The sequence below is a fragment of the Hemitrygon akajei genome, chromosome 11 (assembly GCF_048418815.1).
Source record: "Hemitrygon akajei chromosome 11, sHemAka1.3, whole genome shotgun sequence".
Taxonomy (NCBI): Eukaryota; Metazoa; Chordata; class Chondrichthyes; order Myliobatiformes; family Dasyatidae; genus Hemitrygon; species Hemitrygon akajei.
The window spans coordinates 171,273,611-171,286,484 of record NC_133134.1 but is presented as its reverse complement, the minus strand read 5'-3'; the positions used below and the strand labels follow the sequence as shown (position 1 = coordinate 171,286,484).

The 12,874-nt window shown below is 53.2% G+C and overlaps 1 protein-coding gene across 4 annotated transcripts in view; it reads left to right on the top strand.

The window, feature by feature from the left end:
* Positions 1-12,874, top strand: part of tox2 (TOX high mobility group box family member 2) — a 230,520-nt gene that overhangs the window by 174,764 nt on the left and 42,882 nt on the right. For 2 of the 4 annotated variants that reach the window (XM_073062260.1, XM_073062258.1), the window contains exon 4: positions 3,854-4,108. The exons of 1 other annotated variant lie outside the window; for it this stretch is intronic. In XM_073062260.1, coding sequence (XP_072918361.1) covers positions 3,854-4,108 — 255 coding nt within the window. The remainder of the gene's footprint in view (positions 1-3,853; positions 4,109-12,874) is intronic. One more of the 4 variants, XM_073062259.1, reaches the window with a different exon arrangement.

Genomic DNA, 12,874 nt, shown 5'->3' with positions numbered 1-12,874 from the left:
TCCCACGCGCAGAACGCTGGGGGAGCTCAGCAAGTCAGGCAGCATCTTTGGAGGGGCCAAGGGTCAGCTGTTTATTCCCCTCCATAGATGTTGCCTGAACTGCAGAGTTCCTGCAGCCTTTTGTGTGTCAAATATGATGGCAGAATATAGTATTAATGGTAAGACTCTTGGCAGTGTGCAGGATCAGAGGGATCTTGGGATCTGAGTCCATAGGACACTCAAAGCAGCTGCGCAGGTTGGCTCTGTGGTTAAGAAGATGTACGGTGTATTGGCCTTCATCAATCGTAGAATTGAGTTTAGAAACCAAGAGGTAATGTTGCAGCTATATAGGACGCTGGTCAGACCCCACTTGGAGTACTGTGCTCAGTTCTGGTCGCCTCAGTACAGGAAGGATGTGGAAGCCATAGAAAGGGTGCAGAGGAGATTTATAAGGATGTTGTCTGGATTGGGGAGCATGCCTTATGAGAATAGGTTGAGTGAACTCAGCCTTTTCTCCTTGGAGTGACAGAGGATGAAAGGTGACCTGATAGAGGTGTAGAAGATGATGAGAGGTATTGATCGTGTGGATAGTCAGAGGTTTTTTCCCAGGGCTGAAATGGCTGTCACAAGAGGACACAGGTTTAAGGTGCTGGGGAGTAGGTACAGAGGAGATGTCAGGGCAAACACGAAGAAAGCTGCAGATGCTGGAAATTCAAACACACACAAAATGCTGGTGGAACACAGCAGGCCAGGCAGCATCTATAGGGAGAAGCACTGTTAACGTTTCGGGCCGAGACCCTTCGTCAGGACTAACCGAAAGGAAAGATAGTAAGAGATTTGAAAGTAGTGGGGGGAGGGGGAAATGCGAAATGATAGGAGAAGACCAGAGGGGGTGGGATGAAGCTAAGAGCTGGAAAGGTGATTGGCGAAAGTGATACAGAGCTGGAGAAGGGAAAGGATCATGGGATGGGAGGCCTCGGGAGAAAGAAAGGGGGAGGGGAGGAGCACCAGAGGGAGATGGAGAACAGGCAGGGTGATGGGCAGAGAGAGAGAAAAAAAACAAATAACTAAATAAATCAGGGATGGGGTAAGAAGGGGAGGAGGGGCATTAATGGAAGTTAGAGAAGTCAATGTTCATGCCATCAGGTTGGAGGCTACCCAGCCGGTATATAAGGTGTTGTTCCTCCAACCTGAGTGTGGATTCATCTTGACAGTAGAGGAGGCCATGGATAGACATATCAGAATGGGAATGGGACGTGGAATTAAAATGTGTGGCCACTGGGAGATCCTGCCTTCTCTGGCGGACAGAGCGTAGGTGTTCAGCGAAACGGTCTCCCAGTCTGCGTCGGGTCTCACCAATATATAAAAGGCCACACCGGGAGCACCGGACGCAGTATACCACACCAGCCGACTCACAGGTGAAGTGTCGCCTCACCTGGAAGGACTGTCTGGGGCCTTGAATGGTGGTGAGGGAGGAAGTGTAAGGGCAGGTATAGCACTTGTTCCGCTTACAAGGATAAATGCCAGGAGGGAGATCGGTGGGAAGGGATGGGGGGGATGAGTGGACAAGGGATTCGCGTAGGGAGCGATCCCTGCGGAAAGCAGAAAGAGGGGAGGAGGGAAAGATGTGCTTGGTAGTGGGATCCCGTTGGAGGTGGCGGAAGTTACGGAGAATTATATGTTGGACCTGGAGGCTGGTGGGGTGGTAGATGTTAGGGTTAAGTTTTCTACTCAGAGAGTGGTGAGTGTGTGGAATGGGCTGCCGGCAACGGTGGTGGAGGCGGATACGATAGGGTCTTTTAAGAGGCTTTTAGATAGGTACATGGAGCTTGGTAAAATAGAGGGCTATAGGTAAGCCTAGTAATTTCTAAGGTAGGGACGTGTTTCGCACAACCTTGTGGGTCGAAGGACCTGTATTGTGCTGTAGGTTTTCTGTGTTTCGATGTATTGTTCTGGATTTCCAGTATCTGCAGACTCTCTTGTGTTTCTGTTCCCACCAGACTCATAAGCTCCAAAAGCAGGATTCAGAGTGACACATTAATCAGACTGGTGACTGATGTGGACTAATACTTATTGTTCGAAGCTTTGATCAGATGGCTTGTGGATTCCTGTGTGATGCTGTGATCACCTCGGGGGGCATCCAGGGCCCAGGCTGAAGGAAAATGTGAAAGGGCACAATTTACAGTCACAACATTTCCAAAATGGTGACTGGAATTAAGACCTTAAGAAATAGAAGAATTAGGCCATTCAGCCCATCAAGTCTGTTCTGCCATTCCATCATTCTTCTGGCTTTTCTCTGTAACCTTTGCAGCCTTTATTAATCAAGAACCTACCTACCTCCACGTTAACTATGCTCAGTGACTTGACCTCCAAAGCTGCCTGTGACAATGAATTCCACAGATTCATCACCCTCTGGCTAAGGAAATTCCCTCTCATCTCCGTTCTAAATGGACGTCCTTCTATACCAAGGTTGTGCCCTCTGATCCTAGACTCCCCCCTGTAGGAAACATCGTCACCATGTCCACTCAATCTAGGGTTTTCCATGTTCGAGAGGTTTCAATGAGATCACCTTCCCCCCCCCCCCCCAAACTCCAGCAAGTGCAGGCCCAGAGCCATTAAATGCTCCTCATATTTTAACCATTTCGTTCGCAGAATCATTTTCCTGAACCTCCTCTGGACTCTCTCCAGAGCCAGCTCATGTTTTTCTCTCTGCTCACAATACTCCAAGTGCAGTCTGACCAGTGCCTTATAAAGCATCAGCATCACATCCCTGCTGTTATATTCTAGTCCTCTCAAAGTGAATGCTAACATTGCATTTGCCTTTCTCACCCCGACTCCACCTGCAAGTTAACCTTTAAGTCTGCACAAGGGCCCCCAAGTCCAAACTTTGCAGCTCTGATTTATGAGTTGTCTCCCCACTTAGAAAATACCTTTATTCCTTCTACCAAAGTGCATGACCGTACACCTCCCTACACTATATTCCATCTGCTGTTTATTTGCCTATTCTCCCGATCTGTCTATGTTGTTCTACAGACTCCCTGTCTCCTCAACATCACTGTATTTGTATCATCTGCATACTAGGCCACACAGGTAATACAGTACCATCATCCAAATCATCGATGTATAACATGTTGGTCCCAACACCAACCCTGTAGAACATCACTAGCCACCAGCTGCCAACCAGAAAAGTCCCCCTTTATCCCCACTCTTTGCCTCCTGCCAGTCAGCCAATCTTCTATCCATGCTAGTATCTTTCCTGTAATACCATGGGCTCTTGTTAAGCAGTTCATGTGCAGTACCTTGTCAAAGGCCTTCTGAAAATCCAAGTAAACAGCTTCCAGTGACCTTCCTTTGTCTCTCCTGCATGTTTGTCCTCAAAGAATTCCAACGATTTGTCAGGCAAGGTTTCTCATTAAGGAAACTTCAGTTTATCACTCAGCCTCATATTGATGCTGAAGTTCTTTGGAAGTCAAGAATGGGACAGGCAGAAAACCTGGTGGTTGCACCCATTTTATAAAGTGTTAATAAAGAACAAACAAAGAAAAAGTTGTGGTCGTCTCATAGAGATATCAATATCACAGTGATAACAATTAATCTATGGAACAGACAGATCCTAGTGGAGTGACACCGTGGCAGAAAACTGAGAAGCTTTCAGAATCAGCTATTCTATAATTCCTAGAAAATTCACTGAACAAAATGGGCGATATATAGGTGATTATATAAAAATTATAGACAAGCATAGGAAAGCTAAACTACTAGAAGCATAATCATTGTACATCCTCATCCAACACTGCGACAGCCACCACTGCACACCTCGTTACTGAGGTCCTGGCTCCGGCAACTAATAAGGTGTTTAAACCCCATCTTTCTTCAGCAGATGCATGGAGTGGGTCACCCCGAAGCTCCTCCGTACGATTCCGAAGCCCAACGCCCCATGGTCAGTCGGTCAGGAATTCTGCCGCCCAGTCACATGCCTGCCATCAGCCATTCACAATTCAGTGCTCACGTCGGCCTGAACATGGGTCGCAGCGTCCACACACATGGCTCACCCTCACCCCCGGGAAGTAAGTCAGCCACTCCCTCGCCCTCCAGCTCAGCGCATGAAGAGGAAGCTGAAGTCCTTGCCAAGGTACAACTAACTCCTGCCTTCCGTTGTTGTCGATAACCGTCCGGCACATAGTGTCTCACTCCCGTGTCCTGTCGATGGTAAACAGGCAGAGCAATCCTGGTCCTGGCAGACACATATCAAATAAAAACCTTTTAAATAATTCCCGATTATATCCCTAACCATTCCAATTTATGCTGAGTCCTGGTCTCTCCACCTCAAGTCACAGCCCTCCTGTTTGACTGAGTAAACCCTTGCAGAGTTCCTTGCTGGGTCTTTAGAGCGAAGTCAGCGGCTGCCTGGCTCCCTGGATAGGCCCAACTCTTGTTCTGGCACTTACTGGGGGACCTTGGTATGTCATTCATTTATTCTGGGTATGGTCATAGTTCCTTCACGAGTGTTGTCACTGGAGCCGTGAAGTGAACTCATTACGTGGGGCCACTTGCCCTGGAGTGAGACAGCCTCAAGCTCAGCTTATTGTCATTCAACCGTACACATGTATGCCACCAAATGAAACAATGTTCCTCTGGCCAAAGTGCACTTAAAACACACACAAAAGTAAGGTAACACTACCATAAATAAATTAATAAATAATAAGGTGCAGTTAAAATACAAGTTGAAAAGTAAACAGTATAACAGTACTGACACTTAGAGTCATAAAGAAGTACAGCACAGAAACAGGACCTTTGGCCCCTATAGTCCATGCTGAAACATTTAAACTGCCTACTCCCGTCGATCCCCACCAGGGCCATTCCGTTTCATACCAGTACTACCATGTACTTATCCAAACTTCTCTTAAACGTTGAAATCAAGTTCGCATGCACCACATGCTGGCAGCTCATTCCACACTCTCACCACCCTCTGAGTGAAGATTTCCCTCATGTTCCCCTTAAACTTCTCACCTTTCACCCTTAACCCATGACCTCTGGTTGTAGTCCCACCCAACCTTGGTAGTAAAAGCCTGCTTGCATTTACCTTATCTATACCCCTTATACTTTTGTATTTCTCTATCAAATCTCATCTCAATTTTCTTTGTTCTAAAGAATACTTTCTTAACTGATTTAATTTTTCCTTACTCCTCCAGAAATGGCAACATCCTGGTAAATTTTATCTGTATTCTTTCAACCTTGTTTACATCTTCCCTGTAGGTAGGTGACCAAAACTATACACAATACTCCACATTAGGCCTCACCAACGTCTTATACAACTTCAACTTAACATCCCATTTCTTGTACTCAATACGTTGATTTATGAAGGCCAATTTGTCAAAAGCTCTTTATTACCCTATCTACCTGTGACGTCACTTTCAATGAATGATGGACCTGTATTCCCAGGTCCCTTTGTCCTACCACTCCTCAGTGCCCTACTGCTCACAGTGTAACATCTACCCTGGTTGGTCCTACCGAAGTGCAAAACCTTGCACTTGTCTGCTTTATATTCCATCTGCCATTTTTCCAGCTGATGCAGATCCCTCTGCAAGCCATGGTGGGCTTCAGCCCCAATCTTGCTGTCATCTGCAAATTTGCTGATCCAGTTTACCACATTATCATCCAGATCATTGATATAGATGACAAACAACAAAGGACCCAGCACCAATCCCTGCAGCACTCCGTCAGTCACAGGCCTCCAGTCAGAGAGGCCACCACTCTCTCACTTCTTCCACAAAGCCAATGTCTAATCTAATTTACTACCTCGCCCTGAATGCTGAGCATCTGAATCTTCTTGACCAGCCTCCTATGTAGGACCTTGTCAACTGCCTTGCTAAAGTCCATGTAGACAACATCCATTCCTTTATCTTCATCCACTTTCCTGGTAACTTTCTTTAAAAACTCTGTAAGATTGGTTACACGTGGCCTACCTTACATGAAGCCATGCTGATTATCCTTAATCAGTCCATTTCTATGCAAATACTTATATACCTGGTCCTTTAGAACACCTTTCACTGACTCCCCACACCTTCCACTGACTCCCCACACCATCCACTGACTTCCCCACACCTTTCACTGACTCCCCACACCTTCCACTGACTCCCCACACCATCCACTGACTTCCCCACACCTTTCACTGACTCCCCACACCTTCCACTGACTCCCCACACCATCCACTGACTTCCCCACACCTTCCACTGACTCCCCCACACCTTCCACTGACTCGCGACACCATCCACTGACTTCCCCACACCATCCACTGACTCCCCCACACCTTCCACTGACTCCCCACACCTACCACTGACTTCCCACACCTTCCACTGACTCCCCCACACCTTCCACTGACTCGCGACACCTTCCACTGACTCCCCACACCTTCCACTGACTCCCCCACACCTTCCACTGACTCCCCACACCTTCCACTGACTCCCCCACACCTTCCACTGACTCCCCCACACCTTCCACTGACTCGCGACACCTTCCACTGACTCCCCCACACCTTCCACTGACTCCCAACACCTTCCACTGACTCCCCACACCTTCCACTGACTCCCCCACACCTTCCACTGACTCCCCACACCTTCCACTGACTCCCCACACCTTCCACTGACTCCCAACACCTTCCACTGACTCCCCACACTTTCCACTGACTCCCCACACCTTCCACTGACTCGCGACACCATCCACTGACTCCCCGAACACCTTCCACTGACTCCCCCACACCTTCCACTGACTCCCCACTCCTTCCACTGACTCCCCACACCTTCCACTGACTCCCCACTCCTTCCACTGACTCCCCACACCTTCCACTGACTCCCCACTCCTTCCACTGACTCCCCCACACCATCCACTGACTCCCCCACACCTTCCACTGACTCCCCACACCTACCACTGACTTCCCACACCTTCCACTGACTCCCCCACACCTTCCACTGACTCCCCACACCTTCCACTGACTCCCCACACCTACCACTGACTTCCCACACCTTCCACTGACTCCCCCACACCTTCCACTGACTCGCGACACCTTCCACTGACTCCCCACACCTTCCACTGACTCCCCACACCATCCACTGACTCCCCACACCTTCCACTGACTCCCCACACCTTCCACTGACTCCCCCACACCTTCCACTGACTCCCCACACCTTCCACTGACTCGCGACACCTTCCACTGACTCCCCACACCATCCAGTGACTCCCCACAACTTCCACTGACTCCCCACACCTACCACTGACTTCCCACACCTTCCACTGACTCCCCACACCTTCCACTGACTCCCCCACACCTTCCACTGACTCCCCACACCTTCCACTGACTCCCAAAACCATCCACTGACTCCCACACCTTCCACTGACTCCCCACACCTTCCACTGACTCCCCCACACCTTCCACTGACTCCCCACACCTTCCACTGACTCCCAAAACCATCCACTGACTCCCACACCTTCCACTGACTCCCCCACACCATCCACTGACTCCCCCACACCTTCCACTGACTCCCCACACCTTCCACGGACTCCCCCACACCTTCCACTGACTCCCCACACCATCCAGTGACTCCCCACAACTTCCACTGACTCCCCACACCATCCACTGACTCCCCCACACCATCCACTGACTCCCCACACCATCCACTGACTCCCCCACACCTTCCACTGACTCCCCACACCTTCCACTGACTCCCCCACACCTTCCACTGACTCCCCACACCATCCAGTGACTCCCCACAACTTCCACTGACTCCCCACACCTACCACTGACTTCCCACACCTTCCACTGACTCCCCACACCTTCCACTGACTCCCACACCTTCCACTGACTCCCCACACCTTCCACTGACTCCCCCACACCTTCCACTGACTCCCCACACCTTCCACTGACTCCCAAAACCATCCACTGACTCCCACACCTTCCACTGACTCCCCCACACCTTCCACTGACTCCCCACACCATCCACTGACTCCCCACACCTTCCACTGACTCCCCACACCATCCACTGACTCCCCACAGCTTCCACTGACTCCCCACACTTTCCACTGACTCCCCACTCCTTCCACTGACTCCCCACACCTTCCACTGACTCCCCACACCATCCACTGACTCCCCACTCCTTCCACTGACTCCCCACACCTTCCACTGACTCGCGACACCTTCCACTGACTTCCCCACACCTTCCACTGACTTCCCACACCTTCCACTGACTCCCCACACCTTCCACTGACTCGCGACACCTTCCACTGACTTCCCCACACCATCCACTGACTCCCCACACCATCCACTGACTTCCCACACCTTCCACTGACTCCCCACACCTTCCACTGACTCCCCACACCTTCCACTGACTCCCCCACCTTCCACTGACTTCCCACACCTTCCACTGACTCTCCACACCATCCACTGACTCCCCACACCTTCCACTGACTCCCCACACCTACCACTGACTTCCCACACCTTCCACTGACTCCCCACTCCTTCCACTGACTCCCCACTCCTTCCACTGACTCCCCACACCATCCACTGACTCCCCACAGCTTCCACTGACTCCCCACACCTTCCACTGACTCCCCCACCTTCCACCGACTCCCCACACCTTCCACTGACTCCCCACTCCTTCCACTGACTCCCCACACCATCCACTGACTCCCCACACCTTCCACTGACTCCCCACTCCTTCCACTGACTCGCAACACCTTCCACTGACTCCCGACACCTTCCACTGACTCCCCACACCATCCACTGACTCCCCACACCTTCCACTGACTCCCCACTCCTTCCACTGACTACCCCACACCTTCCACTGACTCCCGACACCTTCCACTGACTACCCCACACCTTCCACTGACTCCCGACACCTTCCACTGACTCCCCACACCATCCACTGACTCCCCACCTTCCACTGACTCCCCCACACCATCCACTGACTCCCCACCTTCCACTGACTCCCCACACCTTCCACTGACTCCCCACACCTTCCACTGACTTCCCACACCTTCCACTGACTCCCCACTCCTTCCACTGACTCCCCACACCATCCACTGACTCCCCACACCTTCCACTGACTCCCCCACACCATCCACTGACTCCCCACACCTTCCACTGACTCCCCACACCTTCCACTGACTCCCCCACACCATCCACTGACTCCCCACACCATCCACTGACTCCCCACACCTTCCACTGACTCCCCACACCATCCACTGACTCCCCACCTTCCACTGACTCCCCACACCTTCCACTGACTCCCCACACTTTCCACTGACTCCCCACTCCTTCCACTGACTCCCCACTCCTTCCACTGACTCCCCACACCATCCACTGATTCCCCACACCTTCCACTGACTTCCCACACCTTCCACTGACTCCCCACACCTTCCACTGACTCCCCACACTTTCCACTGACTCCCCACTCCTTCCACTGACTCCCCACACCATCCACTGACTCCCCACACCTTCCACTGACTCCCCACACCATCCACTGACTCCCCACACCTTCCACTGACTCCCCCACCTTCCACTGACTTCCCACACCTTCCACTGACTCGCGACACCTTCCACTGACTCCCCACACCTTCCACTGACTCCCCCACACCTTCCACTGACTCCCCACACCTTCCACTGACTTCCCACACCATCCACTGACTCCCCCACCTTCCACTGACTCCCCACACCTTCCACTGACTTCCCACACCATCCACTGACTCCCCACACCTTCCACTGACTTCCCACACCATCCACTGACTCCCCACACCTTCCACTGACTTCCCACACCATCCACTGACTCCCCACACCTTCCACTGACTCCCCCACCTTCCACTGACTCCCCACTCCTTCCACTGACTCCCCACACCTTCCACTGACTCCCCACACCTTCCACTGACTCCCCACACCATCCACTGACTCCCCACACCTTCCACTGACTCCCCCACCTTCCACTGACTTCCCACACCTTCCACTGACTCGCGACACCTTCCACTGACTCCCCACACCTTCCACTGACTCCCCCACACCTTCCACTGACTTCCCACACCTTCCACTGACTCCCCACACCTTCCACTGACTCCCCACACCATCCACTGACTCCCCACAACTTCCACTGACTCCCCACACCTTCCACTGACTCCCCACTCCTTCCACTGACTCCCCACACCATCCACTGACTCGCGACACCATCCACTGACTTCCCCACACCATCCACTGACTCCCCACACCTACCACTGACTCCCCACAACTTCCACTGACTCCCCACACCTACCACTGACTTCCCACAACTTCCACTGACTCCCCACACCTTCCACTGACTCCCCACACCTACCACTGACTTCCCACAACTTCCACTGACTCCCCACACCTTCCACTGACTCCCCACACCTACCACTGACTCCCCACACCTTCCACTGACTCCCCACACCTTCCACTGACTCCCCCACACCTTCCACTGACTTCCCACACCTTCCACTGACTTCCCACACCATCCACTGACTCCCCACACCTTCCACTGACTCCCCCACACCATCCACTGACTCCCCACACCTACCACTGACTCCCCACACCTTCCACTGACTCCCCCACACCTTCCACTGACTCCCCACACCTTCCACTGACTCTCCACTCCTTCCACTGACTCTCCACACCATCCACTGACTCGCGACACCATCCACTGACTTCCCCACACCATCCACTGACTCCCCACACCTACCACTGACTCCCCACAACTTCCACTGACTCCCCACACCTACCACTGACTTCCCACACCTTCCACTGACTCCCCACAACTTCCACTGACTCCCCACACCTTCCACTGACTCCCCACACCTTCCACTGACTCGCGACACCATCCACTGACTCCCCACACCTTCCACTGACTCCCCACACCTTCCACTGACTCGCGACACCATCCACTGACTCCCCACAGCTTCCACTGACTCCCCACACTTTCCACTGACTCCCCACTCCTTCCACTGACTCCCCACACCATCCACTGACTCCCCACACCTTCCACTGACTCCCCACACCATCCACTGACTTCCCACACCTTCCACTGACTCCCCCACACCTTCCACTGACTCGCGACACCTTCCACTGACTCCCCACACCTTCCACTGACTTCCCACACCTTCCACTGACTCCCCACACCTTCCACTGACTTCCCACACCTTCCACTGACTCCCCACACCATCCACTGACTTCCCACACCTTCCACTGACTCCCCACACCATCCACTGACTTCCCACACCTTCCACTGACTCCCCACACCTTCCACTGACTTCCCACACCATCCACTGACTCCCCACACCTTCCACTGACTCCCCACACCATCCACTGACTTCCCACACCTTCCACTGACTCCCCCACACCTTCCACTGACTCGCGACACCTTCCACTGACTCCCCACACCTTCCACTGACTCCCCACACCTTCCACTGACTTCCCACACCATCCACTGACTCCCCACACCATCCACTGACTCCCCACACCTTCCACTGACTCCCCCACACCATCCACTGAATCCCCACACCTTCCACTGACTCCCCACACCATCCACTGACTCGCGACACCTTCCACTGACTCCCCACACCTTCCACTGACTTCCCACACCTTCCACTGACTCCCCCACACCTTCCACTGACTCCCCACACCTTCCACTGACTTCCCACACCTTCCACTGACTCCCCACACCATCCACTGACTTCCCCACATCTTCCACTGACTCCCCACACCTTCCACTGACTTCCCACACCTTCCACTGACTCGCGACACCTTCCACTGACTCCCCACACCTTCCACTGACTCCCCCACACCTTCCACTGACTCGCGACACCTTCCACTGACTCCCCCACACCTTCCACTGACTCCCAACACCTTCCACTGACTCCCCACACCTTCCACTGACTCCCTACACCTTCCACTGACTCCCCACACTTTCCACTGACTCCCCACACCTTCCACTGACTCGCGACACCATCCACTGACTCCCCCACACCTTCCACTGACTCCCCCACACCTTCCACTGACTCCCCACTCCTTCCACTGACTCCCCACACCTTCCACTGACTCCCCACTCCTTCCACTGACTCCCCACACCTTCCACTGACTCCCCACTCCTTCCACTGACTCCCCCACACCATCCACTGACTCCCCCACACCTTCCACTGACTCCCCACACCTACCACTGACTTCCCACACCTTCCACTGACTCCCCCACACCTTCCACTGACTCCCCACACCTTCCACTGACTCCCCACACCTTCCACTGACTCCCCACACCATCCACTGACTCCCCACACCATCCACTGACTTCCCCACACCTTCCACTGACTCCCCACACCATCCACTGACTTCCCACACCTTCCACTGACTCCCCACACCATCCACTGACTCCCCACACCATCCACTGACTCCCCACACCTTCCACTGACTCCCCACACCATCCACTGACTCCCCACACCATCCACTGACTTCCCCACACCTTCCACTGACTCCCCACACCTACCACTGACTTCCCACACCTTCCACTGACTCCCCCACACCTTCCACTGACTCGCGACACCTTCCACTGACTCCCCACACCTTCCACTGACTCCCCACACCATCCACTGACTCGCGACACCTTCCACTGACTCCCCACACCTTCCACTGACTCCCCCACACCTTCCACTGACTCCCCCACACCTTCCACTGACTCCCCCACACCTTCCACTGACTCGCGACACCTTCCACTGACTCCCCCACACCTTCCACTGACTCCCAACACCTTCCACTGACTCCCCACACCTTCCACTGACTCCCTACACCTTCCACTGACTCCCCACACTTTCCACTGACTCCCCACACCTTCCACTGACTCGCGACACCATCCAC